The sequence below is a fragment of the Carcharhinus amblyrhynchos genome, chromosome 12 (assembly GCF_965287045.1).
Source record: "Carcharhinus amblyrhynchos chromosome 12, sCarAmb.v2.hapA, whole genome shotgun sequence".
Taxonomy (NCBI): Eukaryota; Metazoa; Chordata; class Chondrichthyes; order Carcharhiniformes; family Carcharhinidae; genus Carcharhinus; species Carcharhinus amblyrhynchos.
In genome coordinates, this window is record NC_137335.1 from 675013 (window position 1) to 691803 (window position 16791).

General features: G+C 44.7%; 1 protein-coding gene across 2 annotated transcripts in view; it reads right to left on the bottom strand.

Annotated features, from left to right (window-relative positions):
* The window catches only part of nup133 (nucleoporin 133), a 54673-nt gene that overhangs the window by 17650 nt on the left and 20232 nt on the right, over positions 1-16791 (bottom strand). For both annotated transcript variants that reach the window (XM_080199942.1, XM_080199941.1), the window contains exons 9-15: positions 15482-15629; positions 14330-14480; positions 11028-11185; positions 8672-8757; positions 7970-8133; positions 6536-6630; positions 1195-1419 (exon numbers count right to left, since the gene is read on the bottom strand). In XM_080199942.1, coding sequence (XP_080056068.1) covers positions 1195-1419; positions 6536-6630; positions 7970-8133; positions 8672-8757; positions 11028-11185; positions 14330-14480; positions 15482-15629 — 1027 coding nt within the window. The remainder of the gene's footprint in view (positions 1-1194; positions 1420-6535; positions 6631-7969; positions 8134-8671; positions 8758-11027; positions 11186-14329; positions 14481-15481; positions 15630-16791) is intronic.

Genomic DNA, 16791 nt, shown 5'->3' on the forward strand with positions numbered 1-16791 from the left:
ACGTGTAATAAAAAATCATGCCACTTTGTCAAGGTTAGGCAAATAATCACCAAGGATCTGCAGATAATTCAAGGAAAAGGGAATTAAGGGATAATGTGGGAAGGTAGAGTTCAGGTAGAATACCACTCCTAATCATACTGAATGACAGAACAGACTAGAAGGGCTGACAGTCTGTACCTACTACCTTTATGTTCTTATCCAGTTTGCACAGGTATCTGAAATATCTAGAAAAACAGGCTGCTTTATTTTAACTTGAGTACCTTTAAGTAAATTACAAAATTGTACTCTGCTAGGAAGCCTTGTTTGAATTCCACTTTCTGTAAAAGTCTGCAAAGACCCACTTGGCTGCATTTCAAACAGAGTAGCCTTGCTAAGAAAACACAAGATTAACACAGCCTAAAAATGCATGCATACATTGGCTGGGGATCTAGGACCAAAGGAAGGCTAATTTGGGACTGAGGTGAGACAAAGGCTGGTGAATCTTTGGAATTCTCTACTCCAGCAGCTTGTAGAGATCCAGTCACTGAGAGTGCTCAAAACAGAAATCAATAGATTTCTAGTTAGTAAAAACTCCAAAGGACAAATGAGGGGGGAAAAAAATATTGCGATAGAAGATCAGCTACAAACACTTTGAATAGTGAGTAGATGGGCTGAGTGGCCTACTCCAGCTCCTATTTCCTATGTTTTCCAAATGCATAAATGCAGGGAGTTAACCTGCTTGCCGGCCAACATTTATCCCTCATTCAACATCACAAAAATAGTTAATCTGAATAATTTGCTCCTGTTGTTTGTGGGAGCTTGCTCTGTACAAACTGGCTGCCTCATTTCCTATGTTACAACAGTGACTGCACTGACTGAAAACTCTTCCAGACATTGAGAACATGATCAACGCTATACAAATGCAAGCTCACTCTTCCTTCCTACCCAGTTAAGCTTCTTGTTTCGCTTAAATGAATAGTCTGTTCAAAACATTTCCTTGACACTAAATCAGCTGAAATCTCAGACAACAGGGCCATGAATGCTTACTCAAATTACTGTGTATAATGTAAAATAGCTTTAGCCGCTCAAACCTCCTAATTCATGTTAAAAAAATACAAATTTAATTTTAAAATGTTATATTGCTTTTCTCACAGGTAGCAGTAATTGTTCCAGTAAAACATTTCACAATCTATAAACACAGCATGAAATTCATACCTCCCGGAAGAAAATATCAGCAGGGGTCAGGTTCTGAGGAATGCCTTCATTCTGTTTACTCAGGGCACAATTAATTGCAGCATTTACAACTTCAGGAAGTTTGGTGTGGTGGTTTTTTAGAACAATAGCAGCAGAAAGTTTCTCAGCATGTTCACAGAGCAAGAGGCGTGTAGCCATTGGGATTCCACGCACTGTAATAGTCTGGAGGCGACTCAGTAATTCCACCTTGATTTAAAAAAAGAATCCACAGAAATTAACACATTTGACGGTAAACAACATGAAAAGTTCTGATGACCGGTCATTCTTTAACCATCTGCACAGGCCCATTGTGCCTGTGCTGATGGAGCTTTTCAACTGGTGCTATTTATTCATAAGAACATAAGAAATAGGAGCAGGAGTAGGCCATCTAGCCCTTCGAGCCTGCCCCGCCATTCAATAAGATCATGGCCGATCTGTTGTGGCTCAGTTCCACTTTCCCGCCCTCTCCCCATAACCCTTAATCCCCTCTCTTATCAAGAACCCGTCAACCCGCTTCTTAAAAATATTTAGCGAGGTAGCCTCCACCACTTCAACGGGCAGAGAATTCCAGAGATTCACCACCCTTTGAGTGAAGAAGTTCCTCCTCAACTCCGTTCTAAACCGCCTCCCCCTTATCTTGAGGCTGTGCCCCCTAGTCCTACTGTCTTTTTTGAGCGGGAAGAGTCTCTCCACCTCTATCCTATCCATCCCATTCATCATCTTATATGTCTCAATGAGATCTCCCCTCATTCTTCTAAACTCTAACGAGTACAAGCCTAGTTTATTCAGCCTCTCCTCATAGCTCAATCCCCTCAACTCCGGTATCAGCCTAGTAAACCTCCTCTGCACTCCCTCCAGGGCCAAAATATCCTTGCGCAGGTGCGGCGCCCAAAACTGCACACAGTACTCCAGCTGCGGCCTCACCAATGCCCTATACAGCTGCAGCAAGACCTCCCTACTTTTATATTCAATCCCCCTCGCTATGAAGGCCAGCATCCCATTCGCCTTCCTGACCACCTGCTGCACCTGCAAGCTGGGTTTTTGCGACTCATGCACAAGGACCCCGAGGTCCCTCTGCACCGTCGCCTGCTGCAGTTTTTCGCCACGTAAGTAATAGTCCTTCCCACCATTCTTCCTACCCAAGTGGACCACCTCACACTTGCCAACATTAAATTCCATTTGCCATTTCCTGGCCCATTCGCCCAGCCTATCTAGATCCTTCTGCAGACTCTCCACACCCTCCGCACAATATGCCTTTCCCCCAATCTTGGTGTCATCAGCAAATTTCGACACCCTGCACTCGGTTCCCTCCTCCAGATCATCTATATAAATGGTAAATAGCTGAGGCCCCTGCACCGACCCCTGGGGCACCCCACTAGTCACCAACCGCCAATCCGAATAGCACCCATTGACCCCCACTCTCTGCCTCCTATCTGACAACCAATCCTCTATCCACGCTAACACCCTACCCCCAACTCCATGTCCCCTGACCTTTGCAATAACCTCTTGTGAGGTACCTTGTCAAACGCCTTCTGAAAATCCAGAAAGACCACATCCACCGGCTCTCCTCTGTCCACTGCCCTAGACACATCCTCATAGAACTCCAGTAAATTTGTCAGACACGACTTCCCTTTAATGAAACCGTGTTGCGTCTGCCCTATCAAGCAATTCCCTTCAAGATGCCTCGCAATTTCCTCCTTAATGACGGATTCTAACATTTTACCTACCACAGACGTTAAACTAACCAGCCTATAATTCCCCGCCTTTTGCCTGGCACCCTTCTTAAACAACGGCGTAACATTAGCCGTTTTCCAATCTTCCGGCACTTCCCCGGAATCCAGCGACGTCTGGAAAATAACCACCAAGGCATCCACTATAACCTCCGCCATTTCTTTCAGAACCCTTGGATGCATTCCATCCGGTCCTGGGGACTTGTCCACAATCAGCCCCTCCAGTCTGTCGAGCACCACCTCTCTAGTAACAGTAATGTCATTAAGACCCTCCAGTCCTACCACCTTTCCATCGCTAACACCCGGCAAATTATTCACGTCCTCCTCCGTGAAGACAGAAACAAAAAAGTTATTCAAGACCTTAGCCATTTCCCCATCCCCTACCACTAGGTCCCCTTTCTCATCCTCTAAAGGACCAACGTTCACCCTAGCCAGCCTCTTCCTTTTTATATATTTATAAAAACTCTTGCTATCCTTTTTTATATTAAGTGCTAGCCCAGCTTCATAGCTTCTCCTACCCTCCTTTATCAACTTCTTTGTCAATCTTTGTTGACATTTAAACCTTTCCCAATCCTCTTCTCGCCCACTGCTCTTAGCTACTCTAAATTCCTCCGCTTTTAATTTAACACTTTCCTTCACCTCCTTCGTTATCCACGGCTTATTACCTCTCCTCCTACTGTCCTTTTTGACCATCGGAATAAATTTCTGCTGAGCACCAAGAAAGATCTCCTTAAAGATCCTCCACTGCTCCTCAGCAGACCTACCTTCCAACGCGCTCCCCCAGTCCACATTCGCCAATTCTTCTCTCATCCTACCGTACTCCCCTCTATTCAAACAAAGGACGCGTGTCCGGGAACCCACTTTCTCCTCCTCCATCTGCAACAGAAACTCCACCATGCAATGATCACTCTCTCCAAGAGGATCCTTCACCGCAAGGTCCCTAATTCTACCCGCCTCATTACATAGCACCAGATCCAAGATAGCTCGCTCCCTCGTCGGCTCCAACACACACTGTTCAAGGAAATTATCCCGGCAGCATTCCAAGAACTCCTCCTCGAGCCCACCTCGTCCAACATGGGTTGACCAATCAATATGCAGATTGAAATCTCCCATAACTACTGCCATCCCATTCCTGCACGCCGCACTTATTTGCGCGTTAACAGCCCGCCCCACCTCCAGATCATTATTTGGTGGCCTATAGACGACACCCACCAGCGTCTTCCTCCCTTTGCTGTTCCTAATCTCCACCCACAACGATTCCACTTTCTGCTCTTTGGCTCCGATATCATCCCTTGCTACCACCTTGATGCTATCCTTAATCAGCAGAGCTACGCCACCCCCTCTTTCCTCCTGCCTATCCTTCCTAAACACTTGATAGCCCTGTACATTCATCTCCCAGTCCCTGTCACCTTGTAGCCACGTCTCTGTAATGGCCACCAGATCGTATCCATTTGTGTCGATCTGCGCCACCAGCTCATCCACTTTATTCCGAATGCTTCGTGCATTCAGATAAAGCGCTTTCATCCCAGCCTTCACCTGGACCCTATTTGCCGTAACGCCACCAATTGGGACATCCTCGGCCTCTTCCCTTACCTGTACCCTATCCTTAACTTTAGACCTCGTAGCGTCACCTACCCTCGCACCCTCCCCCCCCCCTAATTAGTTTAAAGCCCTGTCTACAGTCCTCTTTACTCGATTCGCCAACACTCTGGTCCCAGCACGGTTCAGACCAACCCCATCCCGCCCGAACAAGTCCCACCTACCCCAATACTGGTGCCAATGCCCCATAAATTCAAACCCATTCCTCCCACACCAATCCCTGAGCCACCCATTCACTTCCTTTATCCTGTCAACCCTACGCCCGTCTGCACTCAGTTCAGGCAGTAGCCCAGAGACGACCACCTTGTCGGTTCTACTTTTTAATTCCATTCCCAGCTTTTCATACTCCCTCCCCAGATCCTCAGTCCGCACTTTGCCTACGTCGCCGGCACCCACATGTACCACAACGACCGGATTCTCACCCTCCCACTCCAGGTTCCTCTGCAGCCCAGCTGCGACATCCTGTACCCGAGCACCAGGCAGACAACACACCCTTCTGTGCACTTTGTCATTGTGACAAAGGACAGTGTCAATACCCTTCACCCCACTATCCCCAATCACTACTACGTTCCTTTTCCCCTTCTCTTTGCCTATGTCCTGCTGCATCACTGTACCGTGTGCAGTTTGCTCACCAACCTCACCTGCCTCGTCCTCTTCCAGACTGGAAGCAAGAACCTCAAACCTGTTATGCAGATTAAGAGGCTGAGGCCTCCGCTCCTCACCCCCCTTCCTCCTCCCAGCAGCCCCCTTTTGTCCCTGACCCTTAGATTTAGCCAGTCTAGGGGGGGTGGATGTCACTTGCACCCCATTGACAATGGCACCCTCTCTCCCCCTGATGAGCCTCAGTGTCTGTAGCTCAGAGGCCAGCTCATCCACCTTGAGCTGGAGCTCTTCCAGCAACCTGCACTTACTGCAGACATGGTCACTGGGAAGGACCCTGGGGTCCACCAGTTCCCACATCATACAGAAACCACACATCACATGCCCCTCCATTATTCACTGTAATTTTTTATGGGGAAAAAAATTTTTTTCCTTGTTTCCTGCTGTAGTAGTTTTGAAAAAATTTTTTTTTCCTTGTTTTTTCAAACAAACTCACCTGGCCTTTTTCCTTCAAGCCCTTTTTGATATTAAGCTCTATTAACTCACTCTGCTTCCCACTCACTCCGCTGCCCGCTCAGACGCTGCCTACACCAGGCCTCCTTTTAAACCTGGCGCTGATTTAAAGCAGGCTGGTCCACAAATGCCTTTCAAGCACTCCCTCAGAATTCTTAAAGCAGTAAATACAATAAATAAATGCTTTAAACAGTTTTACAAAGAGTAAAGTGCTTTAAACTTATTTTAAACAGGTTTTTAACAGGTAAAATCTTAGCTCTCTCTCTCTGCTCCAGCAAACAATGGAAGGCTTCACCGTGTGGCCCCTTGATAATTAAAGCAGGCTGGTCCACAAATCCCTTACTCTGTATCACTTTACATGCTGTGTCTTCAGTTAAATGATGTTCCACTCTGTACCACAATCACAATAGTGGCCAGTCCTTAACATCTTACAAATTTTAAACATGTAAGGGACTGACCTACTGCTGAAGCTTTTTTTATATATAAAATATGCCATGGCACAGTGATGACCATGTCACGTGAATCAGCAGCTCATGTAGTCAAGTTGCATCCAAGGACTGAGGCCTGCATGGTCTGAACTGTAATATTTTGGAGCAGGTGTTGTCGAGATCTCATCCGCTGTTCAGGTGGACGTGAGGCCATAGGGCTATTCAAAGAGGAGAGAAGCAAGGTTCCTGGCCTGCATTCCTCCCACAACCATCAATGTCAGGACTGGTCATTTATCATTTTCTGTTTGCGAGATTTTCCTGTACATAAGTCACTTTTGCACTTGGCTGCATTACAATGGCTGGACATCAATATAATTCAACAGCTGTGAAATGCTCCAGCACATTCATACACTACATAAAAACAAACTATTCATTCTTTGAATTGAAACTTACGTCCTGAAGAAATTCCATCAAACAGTAATGGGCTTTCATTTTATCTTCCAGCTGATGAAGCAGCAGCAAGGAAGTGTTGCTAAACCGACTTACATCTGTGAAGAAAGCAATGTTCATATATAGTTACACTATAATTACGGTTGCAAAAGATCTCCTCCACAATCAGAACGAAATATCATTCCAAATTTCAGGATAGAATTATTTCCATGATTGCACAAACTGGAATCCTTCAGTTATGTCTCCATCATCTAACATCTGTCAAGACACATTCACTACTTACAAACATCAAGACTCAGGAACAAAAGAGGTAAGGATTTAATGTACAAAGCTTTTAATTTGCAACAGGCAGTTACAGTGAGAAAAGGTTTGCTTGTGCACTTTACACAAGGCATGCTTTCCTGTGGACATGGGTTCAGGAGATATACCGGCTGCAAGTTCTGTTACTGAATCAAGATGATATTTTAACCATTCCAAATTCTCACAGACACCTGCCCAAATCCCATAAACACTTGTTTCACCAAGAAGCAAATGATAACAAACATGGAAACCCTGGGTAGTGAGAGAGATAACGGGTAGCTTACAGGCTGGTGTTTTCATGTGGACTGTAGAGGAAGATAAAGATATTTGCATCATTAAAAAGTTTATCCCGGATCCCAGGATTATGCTGGCAAAGCCACAATGCTGTGTCCCCGTTCCTAGCCACGATGTGGAGATGCCGGTGTTGGTCTGGGATGGGCACAGTAAGAAGTCTCACAACACGAGGTTAAAGTGCAACAGGTTTATTTGGTGGCATAAGTTTTCGGAGCACTGCTCCTTCATCAGGTGGGTGAAGAGTTGGGTTCACAAACAGGGCATATATAGGCACAGATAATGCTAGTGGAGGGAGCAGTGTTTGCACCTATAAAGACCTTATTATCTGTTAAGACTCACATTCCAACCATTATCATATAAAAATTGAATCTGTGCCTATAAATGCCTTGTTTGTGAACGCAATTCTTCACGCGCCTGAAGAATAGTGCTCCGAAAGATCAGGCTACCAAATAAACCTGTTGGACTTTAACCTGGTGTTGACAGACTTCTTACTGTCCCTTCCTGGCATAACAGAGTTGGGTTTCGGTGCTATCTCGTTGGAAACCAGAAGTACTGAAGGCCCCAGCAACCTTTCTAAAAGGTGCATAATTCAAACCACATTGACAATATTCCTAAGAAATATTCATTGTAGCAATAACCAATTACCCTGTTGCTGCAGCAGCAACAGACAATTTACCAAGTGTGATCAAGTAAGAGGGCTGTGCAGCATCAGGGAAACCGTGGACAAGCTGGTGAGTGTTGATGGACTTTATCAATTTCCCAGTAACAATGATTATTTCTACTTATCTAACGAACAATACTCCATCAAATTCAGTGGTACAGCTTTCCAATTCAAAATCTTACCATTTGGTACAGACTCAGCCCAACGTGGGTCACAAGCAGGGTAATCATTGATCAGATCAAGACTAATCTGTGCCACAGCCATGTCCAAATCAGAGTCTGGTCCCGTATCAAAATCATCTGGGAAGATTTCCTCCAACATGTTCTGGGCACCAATAATGTCTTTTCTGGAAATTAAAATTAACAACTCAAATTGTATCCAATAGCAGAACGAAGAAGTGATTTTGCAGACTTGATTTTTTTTTGAAAGCAGCTGATTCTGTATTGCACAAACAAAGTTGCTACAAGTGAACGGAAGATGCAGTTCAAAACCAAAAACATAACATTTAAATCTCTCATTTCAGAAGTGCACAGGAGCAGGAGGCCATTCAGCCCATCAAGGCTGTTCCAGCAACACAGTTAGATCATGGCTGTCTGTACCTCACTGTCATACTCTTTTACTTAAAAAAGCGTTTTGATAAACTCAACATTTATTCCAGACTCCTCTATCTGAGGTAACCATTATTCTGAATCTACTTAAGAGTTTCTTCAACATTTTAAACACTTCAGCCTTCTGAACTTAAAGGAAAACAGATCAAGTTTATGTAACCCGTGTTCATTATTTAACCCTCTGAAGGCCTGGTGCTACTGAATCCATGCTTTGCATACTACAATCAATTTAAAACATCTGCATTTAGTACAAAGGATTTAACCGCCTGGTCTTACCTGCAATACATCACAAAGGCTGTCTTCAGCATCTTTGTTTTATCCTCTTGTGCCTCTGATCTTTCAAATGGTTGCCTGGCATCACTCTGAGTAAAGAATCAGATTTCAAACTAACATTAAATCACAGAAATTAGCTGCAAACAAGCAATCAATGTGACACCTGTAGACCTGTGTTTGGAACCCCTTCTGCCCACCCTGAGGAAGAGGGCTGCAACAAATTGATGTGTATTTTTATCTTATTTACAATTTCCCCATTTTCAAAGTTTCTACCTTCGTATCAAATTAACTTCATATTTCCACAATACTAGAAGCTATTCTTGTGAATGATGCTGAGACATACTGACACCACTGGCAGCAATGCAGTGGTCAGGTTCCATGACCCAACACAATAGGTTGAACCTGGTCCTGAAACTCACTGCAAGGTCATGGGGTGGATAAACAGAACCCTCTGCACCACGATACTGGTCCTAGTCTACTCTGCTACAGGATACTGTTCTGCCTTGTGACCCTGCAGCTAAATGTATTAAGACGACAGTGTCAGAAAAACCCATTCTAATCAAGTAACTCCCAGTGCTGTCCCACCTGCTGTTCAGTGCACATTATCGTGCTCAGAGAGATGGTAAAAATCATGAACCTTCCCGTTCGCAAAGACTTGAAAATCTACAAGAAAAGTGTTTAAAATCACACTGACCATTTTGGTAAAGTGCAGTTGATGGTCACGAAGCTGGCATAAGAACATAAGAAATAGGAGCAGGAGTAAGCCATTTGGCCCTTCGAGCCTGCCCCGCCATTCAATAAGATCATGGCTGATCTGTCGTGGCTCAGTTCCACTTTCCCGCCCTCTCCCCATAACCCTTAATCCCCTCTCTTATCAAAAACCTATCAACCCGCTTCTTAAAAATATTTAGCGAGGCAGCCTCCACCACTTCAACGGGCAGAGAATTCCAGAGATTCACCACCCTTTGAGTGAAGAAGTTCCTCCTCAACTCCGTTCTAAACCGCCCCCCCTTTATCTTGAGGCTGTGCCCCCTAGTCCTACTGTCTTTTTTGAGCGGGAAGAGTCTCTCCACCTCTATCCTATCCATCCCATTCATCATCTTATACGTCTTAATGAGATCTCCCCTCATTCTTCTAAACTCTAACAAGTACAAGCCTAGTTTATTCAGCCTCTCCTCATAGCTCAACCCCCTCAACTCTGGTATCAGCCTAGTAAACCTCCTCTGCACTCCCTCCAGGGCCAAAATATCCTTGCGCAGGTGCGGCGCCCAAAACTGCACACAGTACTCCAGCTGCGGCCTCACCAATGCCCTATACAGCTGCAGCAAGACCTCCCTACTTTTATATTCAATCCCCCTCGCTATGAAGGCCAGCATCCCATTCGCCTTCCTGACCACCTGCTGCACCTGCAGGCTGGGTTTTTGCGACTCATGCACAAGGACCCCGAGGTCCCTCTGCACCGTCGCCTGCTGCAGTTTTTCGCCACGTAAGTAATAGTCCTTCCTACCATTCTTCCTACCAAAGTGGACCACCTCACACTTGCCAACATTAAATTCCATTTGCCATTTCCTGGCCCATTCGCCCAGCCTATCTAGATCCTTCTGCTATCCAGATGAATGAAGTCATGGGACACATACTGCATAAAGTTCTAGAATCTCATCAATGCTCAATGTCCCTCAGAGACAGTGGACAGAGTCCACACACATCTAAACAGAGCTTAGACAGTGTAGCTACCTGTCCCATAGAAAAAATGGAGGGACAACCTGAACTGGGACTGTGGCCACAAGTCCCAGACCATTGAATACATCCTGTCCAATAAGACCTCGCACAGGAGGCATCTCCTTTTCTCACTTGGAGGTAATTGAATGGATAAGAACATAAGAACATAAGAAATAGGAGCAGGAGTAGGCCATCTAGCCCTTCGAGCCTGCCCCGCCATTCAATAAGATCATGGCTGATCTGTCGTGGCTCAGTTCCACATTCCTGCCCTCTCCCCATAACCCTTAATCCCCTCTCTTATCAAAAACCCATCAACCCGCATCTTAAAAATATTTAGCGAGGCAGCTCCACCACTTCAACGGGCAGAGAATTCCAGAGATTCACCACCCTTTGAGTGAAGAAGTTCCTCCTCAACTCCGTTCTAAACCACCCCCCCTTTATCTTGAGGCTGTGCCCCCTAGTCCTACTATCCTTTCTGAGCGGGAAGAGTCTCTCCACCTCTATCCACCAACTAGACATTTCATTTAAGTCCAGTCAGTTCAGATGAAAGGTCGAGTTAAAACACTGATTGTTTTTCTTTCCCCACAGATGCTGCCCGACCATTATGCTCCAAGTAATACACAACAGAAGTAAACTGTACCTGCCCCGCTGTCTCAGACGCTGCCAAAGCCAGAGAATCTTCAATATTCTCAGGCAACATTGACACACTTTCCTTCGGACGAGCAGCAACCAAACCACTGTTCCTGCAGAAGAGGACAGGCAATCCAGCAAAACTTCCAGCTCCTAGGATACCATCAGCTGCAATATCAGTGACAGCATCAAACAATTAACATACAAACTGATACATTAACACCATACATTTATATAGTGCCTTTAATGTAATAAAGCTCCCTGGATTTGCTTTACTGGAGTGCTATAGGACAAGATTTGGCATCCAGTCAACCAAGGAGATATTGGGACAAGGTGACCACAGCTTGGTCAAAGAGCTAGGTTTTGAGGACGAACAGAGATGGAGACATGGAGGGAATTGCAGAGCTTTGGGCGCAGGCAGTTGAAAGGAATGCCAATGTCCTTTTGATTAAAATTAGAAATGGACAAGAAGCCAGAATTGGCAGAGTGCAGAAATGTCTGACAAACAGAGGAAGTTACAGAAATAGGGAGAGGTAAGGTCATGAAGGGATTTGAAAACAAGGAAAAGAATTTTAAAAAGTGAGGACACAGCTTAACTAGGAGGCAATCCAAGTCAGTGAGCACAGGGGTGGTGGATGAAGGAGATGTTGTGAGTTAGGACACAGGTAGCAGACCTCAAGTTTCCAGAGGGTAGAATGTAGGAGCGTGGCCACTAAGACATTGGAATAATCAAGTCTAGAGGCAAGTAACCACAGAAGAGGATTTCAGCGGCAGAGGAAAGGGGAAAGTTAGGTATGTCAGAGGGTGATCTTAGTGATGGTCGGGTATGTCAGAATCTTAAACAGTCTGGTTCCACCTCAAGTCAATAAGAAGTCTCACAACACCAGGTTAAAGTCCAACAGGTTTATTTGATATAGAAAAAGCCACTAGTTTTCGGAGTGCTGCCCCTTCGTCAGGCGAGTGGAAGTTCTATTCACAAACAGGGCATATAAAGACACAAACTCAATTTACAAAATAATGGTTGGAATGCGAGTCTTTACAGGTAATCAAGTCTTAAAGGTACAATGTGAGTGGAGAGAGCATTAAGCACAGGTTAAAGAAATGTGTATTGTCTCCAGACAAGACAGTAAGTGAGGTTTTGCAAACCCAGGCAAGTTATGAGGGTTACAGATAGTGTGACATGAACCCAAGATCCCAGTTGAGGCCATCCTCACGTGTGCGGAACTTGGCTATCAGTCTCTGCTCAGCGACTGCACTGTCGCGTGTAGTGAAGGTCGCCTTGGAGAACGCTTACCCGAAGATCAGAAGCTGAATGCCTGTGACCACTGAAGTGTTCCCCAACAGGAAGAGAACACTCTTGCCTGGTGATTGTCCAGCAGTGTTCATTCATCCATTGTTGTAGTGTCTGCATGGTCTCCCCAATGTACCATGTCTCAGGTCATCCTTTCCTGCAGCGTATCAGGTGGACAACATTGGCCGAGTTGCAAGAGTATGCACCATGTACCTGGTGGATGGTGTTCTCACGTGAGATGATGGCATCCATGTTGATGACCCAGCATGTCTTGCAGAGGTTGCTGTCGCAGGGTTATGTGGTGTCATGGTCACGGTTCTCCTGAAGGCTGGGTAGTTTGCTGCGGACAATGGTCTGTTTGAAGTTGTGCGGTTGTTTGAAGGCAAGAAGTTGGGGTGTGGGAATGGCCTTGGCGAGATGTTCGTCTTCATCAATGACATGTTGAAGGCTCCAGAGAACATGTTGTAGCTTCTCCGCTCTGGAGAAGTACTGGACGACGAAGGGTATACTGTCCACTGTGTCCCGTGTTTGTCTTCTGAGGTCGTTGGTGCAGTTTTTGGCTGTGGTGCCTCAGAACTGTCGACCGATGAGTTGAGCGTCATATCCTGCTCTTGTGAGGGCAACTTTCAGCATCAGAAGATGCTTATTGCGATCCTTCTCATCTGAGCAGATCCTGTGTATATGGAGAGCTTGTCTGTAGGGGATGGCTTCTTTAACATGTTTAGGGTAGAAGCTGGAAAAGTGGAAAATCGTGAGATTATCCGTGGGCTTACAGTACAGTGAAGTGCTGAGATGACCATCCATAATGGAGATGCGTGTGTCCAAGAATGCAACCAATTCCGGAGAATAGTCCATCGTGAGTCTGATGATGGGATGGAACTTGTTGATGTCATCATATAGCTGTTCCAGTGATTGTTCACCATGAGTCCAAAAGGAAGAAAATGTCAGCGATGTATCTAGTGTATAACATCAGTTGAAGGTCCACCTCAAGTCAACAGGGAGAGGAATATAACCACTGGTGACGGAATAGAGCTTGTGATGAGGAGTCAAGACATATAGGTGTGATTTTTCTAATATTTAACTGGAGGAAAATTCTGATCATTCAACGTAATGCTGGATAATATACAATCAGTCAAACAATTCAGAGACAGAAATGATCGAGTGAGGCAGCAGAAAGGTACAGTTGGGTTTTGTCAATGTACAGATAGAAAGTTAGAAAGTGAAGCCATGATGATGCATGATGTCACCTAAGGAAAGCACGTAAATGAGAAATAGGAGGTGGCTTAAATGACCGTTGGAGAACAGCAGAGGTAATGGTGCAGCAGGGACATAGGAAGTCATTGGAGCTGATTCTATGTCTATGACAGATATGAATTAATAAAAAAAAATGCCAGTTAACCTTCAAGTTTACAACTCTACACAAAATGTCACCTTAACCCTCAGATTTATAGATTTTGGCTCTTCACTGTAGAAGATATGTGGAATTAAATGAAACTTTAAGACAATTCACATCTCTGGGTAGTGGGGTCAAAATTGCTGTACATACTTCAATAATACCACTTCAAATGCTTCAAGCAGCAACTGTGTTCAGCAACTTCAGATAAGGAAACTACTGAGTAAAATTAATGCAGGAAGTTTAGTATTTAGATTAATTGATTTCAGAGATGTTACTAATCAAATTCATATCCCAGTAAGGAGGAGTCAGTCTGCTCAGTTAATTTTCAGGCCGAACACAATTTTCTAGTGTCTTCTAAGCAATTTTGGCTTGTGCTTCTTCATCTGTCATCAGGAGCAGTCACACACAATCAGGGACCTAACACTAACAATAAACACGCCAAAATCAGCGGCCAGTGAGTAACGTTCCACTCTTGCTTTAGCTTTCCCAGGCAAGCAAGCATTAGTGGCCCTAAGTGAATTTGATGTCCTATGCCAGAGCTCTCCAGAAACTTAGCAACTGACTACCACTGAACCCAAACATATTTAACAACAGGCCAGCAATCAATACTTCAGTGAAGTTATACCTGGCATATTCAGGACAAGTTTCTCATGGGGTAGACTGGTTCGTCCTACTCCCGTGCAGCAAGCAAACACCATATCATATGTGTACAGGTACGCAGCAGGACTCGAGTATTCTGGAATCAAGAATCGCTGACATGACAGCTCCTCGCCTGGCTGAAATGGAATTGTTTAAAGTTAGCAGTACTCTCAGTTCAACAAAGGGACAGGAATGAAACAGTGGAGGAATATTGAAATATAAATTTTAAAACCATATAGTTATTATAATCAGTACTGGCTATTTTGAAGCTACAGTGATAAATTAAGTGGGGAAAGTTTTTTGGTGAAACCTATATTGCATACTGACAAATGCATGTGCTGCCTCGACTCTACAATTAGTCTCACCATATTCGAGTCCCTGAACTGGCAATGTGTTCAGTCAGGGAATCTCCTCCCCAACCTCCAGGCCACCTAACCAAATACTGAGGTAGACAGATTCTTGCTGGGCAAGGGAATCAAACATTATTCAGAGTACATGGGAGTGTAGAACTTGAAACACCACCAGATCAACCATGATCTTATTGAACAGTGCAGCAGAATAGAGGGACTGAATGGTTTACTCCTGCTCCTATTTCTTATGTTGTGATGTTCTCACCAATGCTCCATACTGCAGCATCAGTCATCATTTAGAAATTCGTGTAGGGGATTCTCGATTGATGGGACAAGCAAAATGTGCAATTTTGTTAGGTTTTAGAAAATTAGAATAGTACAGTTTGATTATTTACATGCCATAAACATCAACAAGGATACATAACCAACTAAAAACTTCCATGAGCTAAACATCCACTTGAGTCTTCTACAAATGCATCTTGTCAACACTAAACTTTCATTTATGACACTATAATGGAGAAATCTAACTCCAAAAGTGGTACGCAGAATGACATGAGATGCATACCACAAAAACAAAGCATTTGTTCCACTGGTTCATTCACGTGTTTACCCTTGAGACAAGCCTCCTCTCATTGTCCTTAATCCAACCCCACGTTCAATTCCTTCTCCCCCTCCTTATGTAATTCTGGTTTCCCCTTAAATATGTGTATGCAAATCTCCTCAGCTCCATCCCATAATACAAGTTCCACAATAAACCTATGAAAACACACACCATATCCAAATAATACCTGATAGGCTGGACAATATTCAGTGACCTCCACTCGAATTTCATCAGATATGTGGTAACCATTATCCTGCAGAGTGGCTAAAATGTAGTAAATTAAGCATGGATTGTCTCCAATGTTCCAGGCTGCTGTCAGAATCACCAGACCCTCCCTGGAAAACAAAGATGAAACAATTTGAAGGACAAATATCACTGGTTATTTTAAAACAATATCCCTTTGAAATGTAGAGAACAATAATACCAAACAGCAACCTTCAATCTACAAAGCATGGATGGCACAGTGGTTAGCACTGCTGCCCCAGTGCCAGGGACCCAAGTTCAATTCCCAGCTTGGGTCACTGTCTGTGTGGAGTCTGCACGTTCTCCCCACATCTGCGTGGGTTTCCACTGGATGCTCTGGTTTCCCCTGTTGTCCAAAGGACATGCTGCTTAGGTGGATTGGTAAATTCCCCTTCAGTGTACCTGAACAGGCACCGGAATGTGGTGACTAGGGGATTTTCTCAGTAACTTCACTGCAGTGTTAATGTAAGTCTACTTGTGACACTAATAAATAAACTAAATTTTAATTGAAGCCCAGGCGTTTGTTGTACAACATCGCCCTCACCCTCTTGGCATTAGAGGGAACAACCCAGTCAACCCACTCCGAGAAAAACTAATATGTGGCACTGAGCTCAGAACTCTTGGTGTGGCAAGCGGTTTTCTGGAAAACAGCGGGAAGACTTCAGGGATGTCCTCAACATATCCCTGAAAAGATCAAACACACCTACTGACTCATGGGAAGTCTCTGGCTTGTGAGCAATCAAAACGGGGAAGGTATATTTGGGTCACATCACTAGGAGGCCAAGTCGAGGCATCAAAGAGAGCACACAAATGGCCAAACAACTCATCGTACCCTTCAAACATCATTTGCACTTCATGTGGCAGAGTCCGCAGATCACACGTTGGACACTTTGGTAGAAATAAAAGTAGGAGGGATTATTATTTAAAGGATGAAAAGCTGCAGCATGCTACGGTGCAGAGGGACCTGTGGGTCCTTGTGCACGAATCGCAAAAACCCAGTCTGCAGATGCAGCAGATGATCAAGAAGGCGAATGGAATGTTGGCCTTTATAGCGAGGGGGATAGAATATAAAAGCAGGGAGGTCTTGTTGCAACTGTACAGGGCACTGGTGAGGCCGCAGCTGGAGTACTGTGTGCAGTTTTGGTCCCCTTATTTGCGAAAGGATATACTGGCCTTGGAGGGAGTGCAGAGGAGGTTCACCATGCTGAGACCAGAGATGAGAGGGTTAGCTTATGAGGAGAGATTGAATAGACT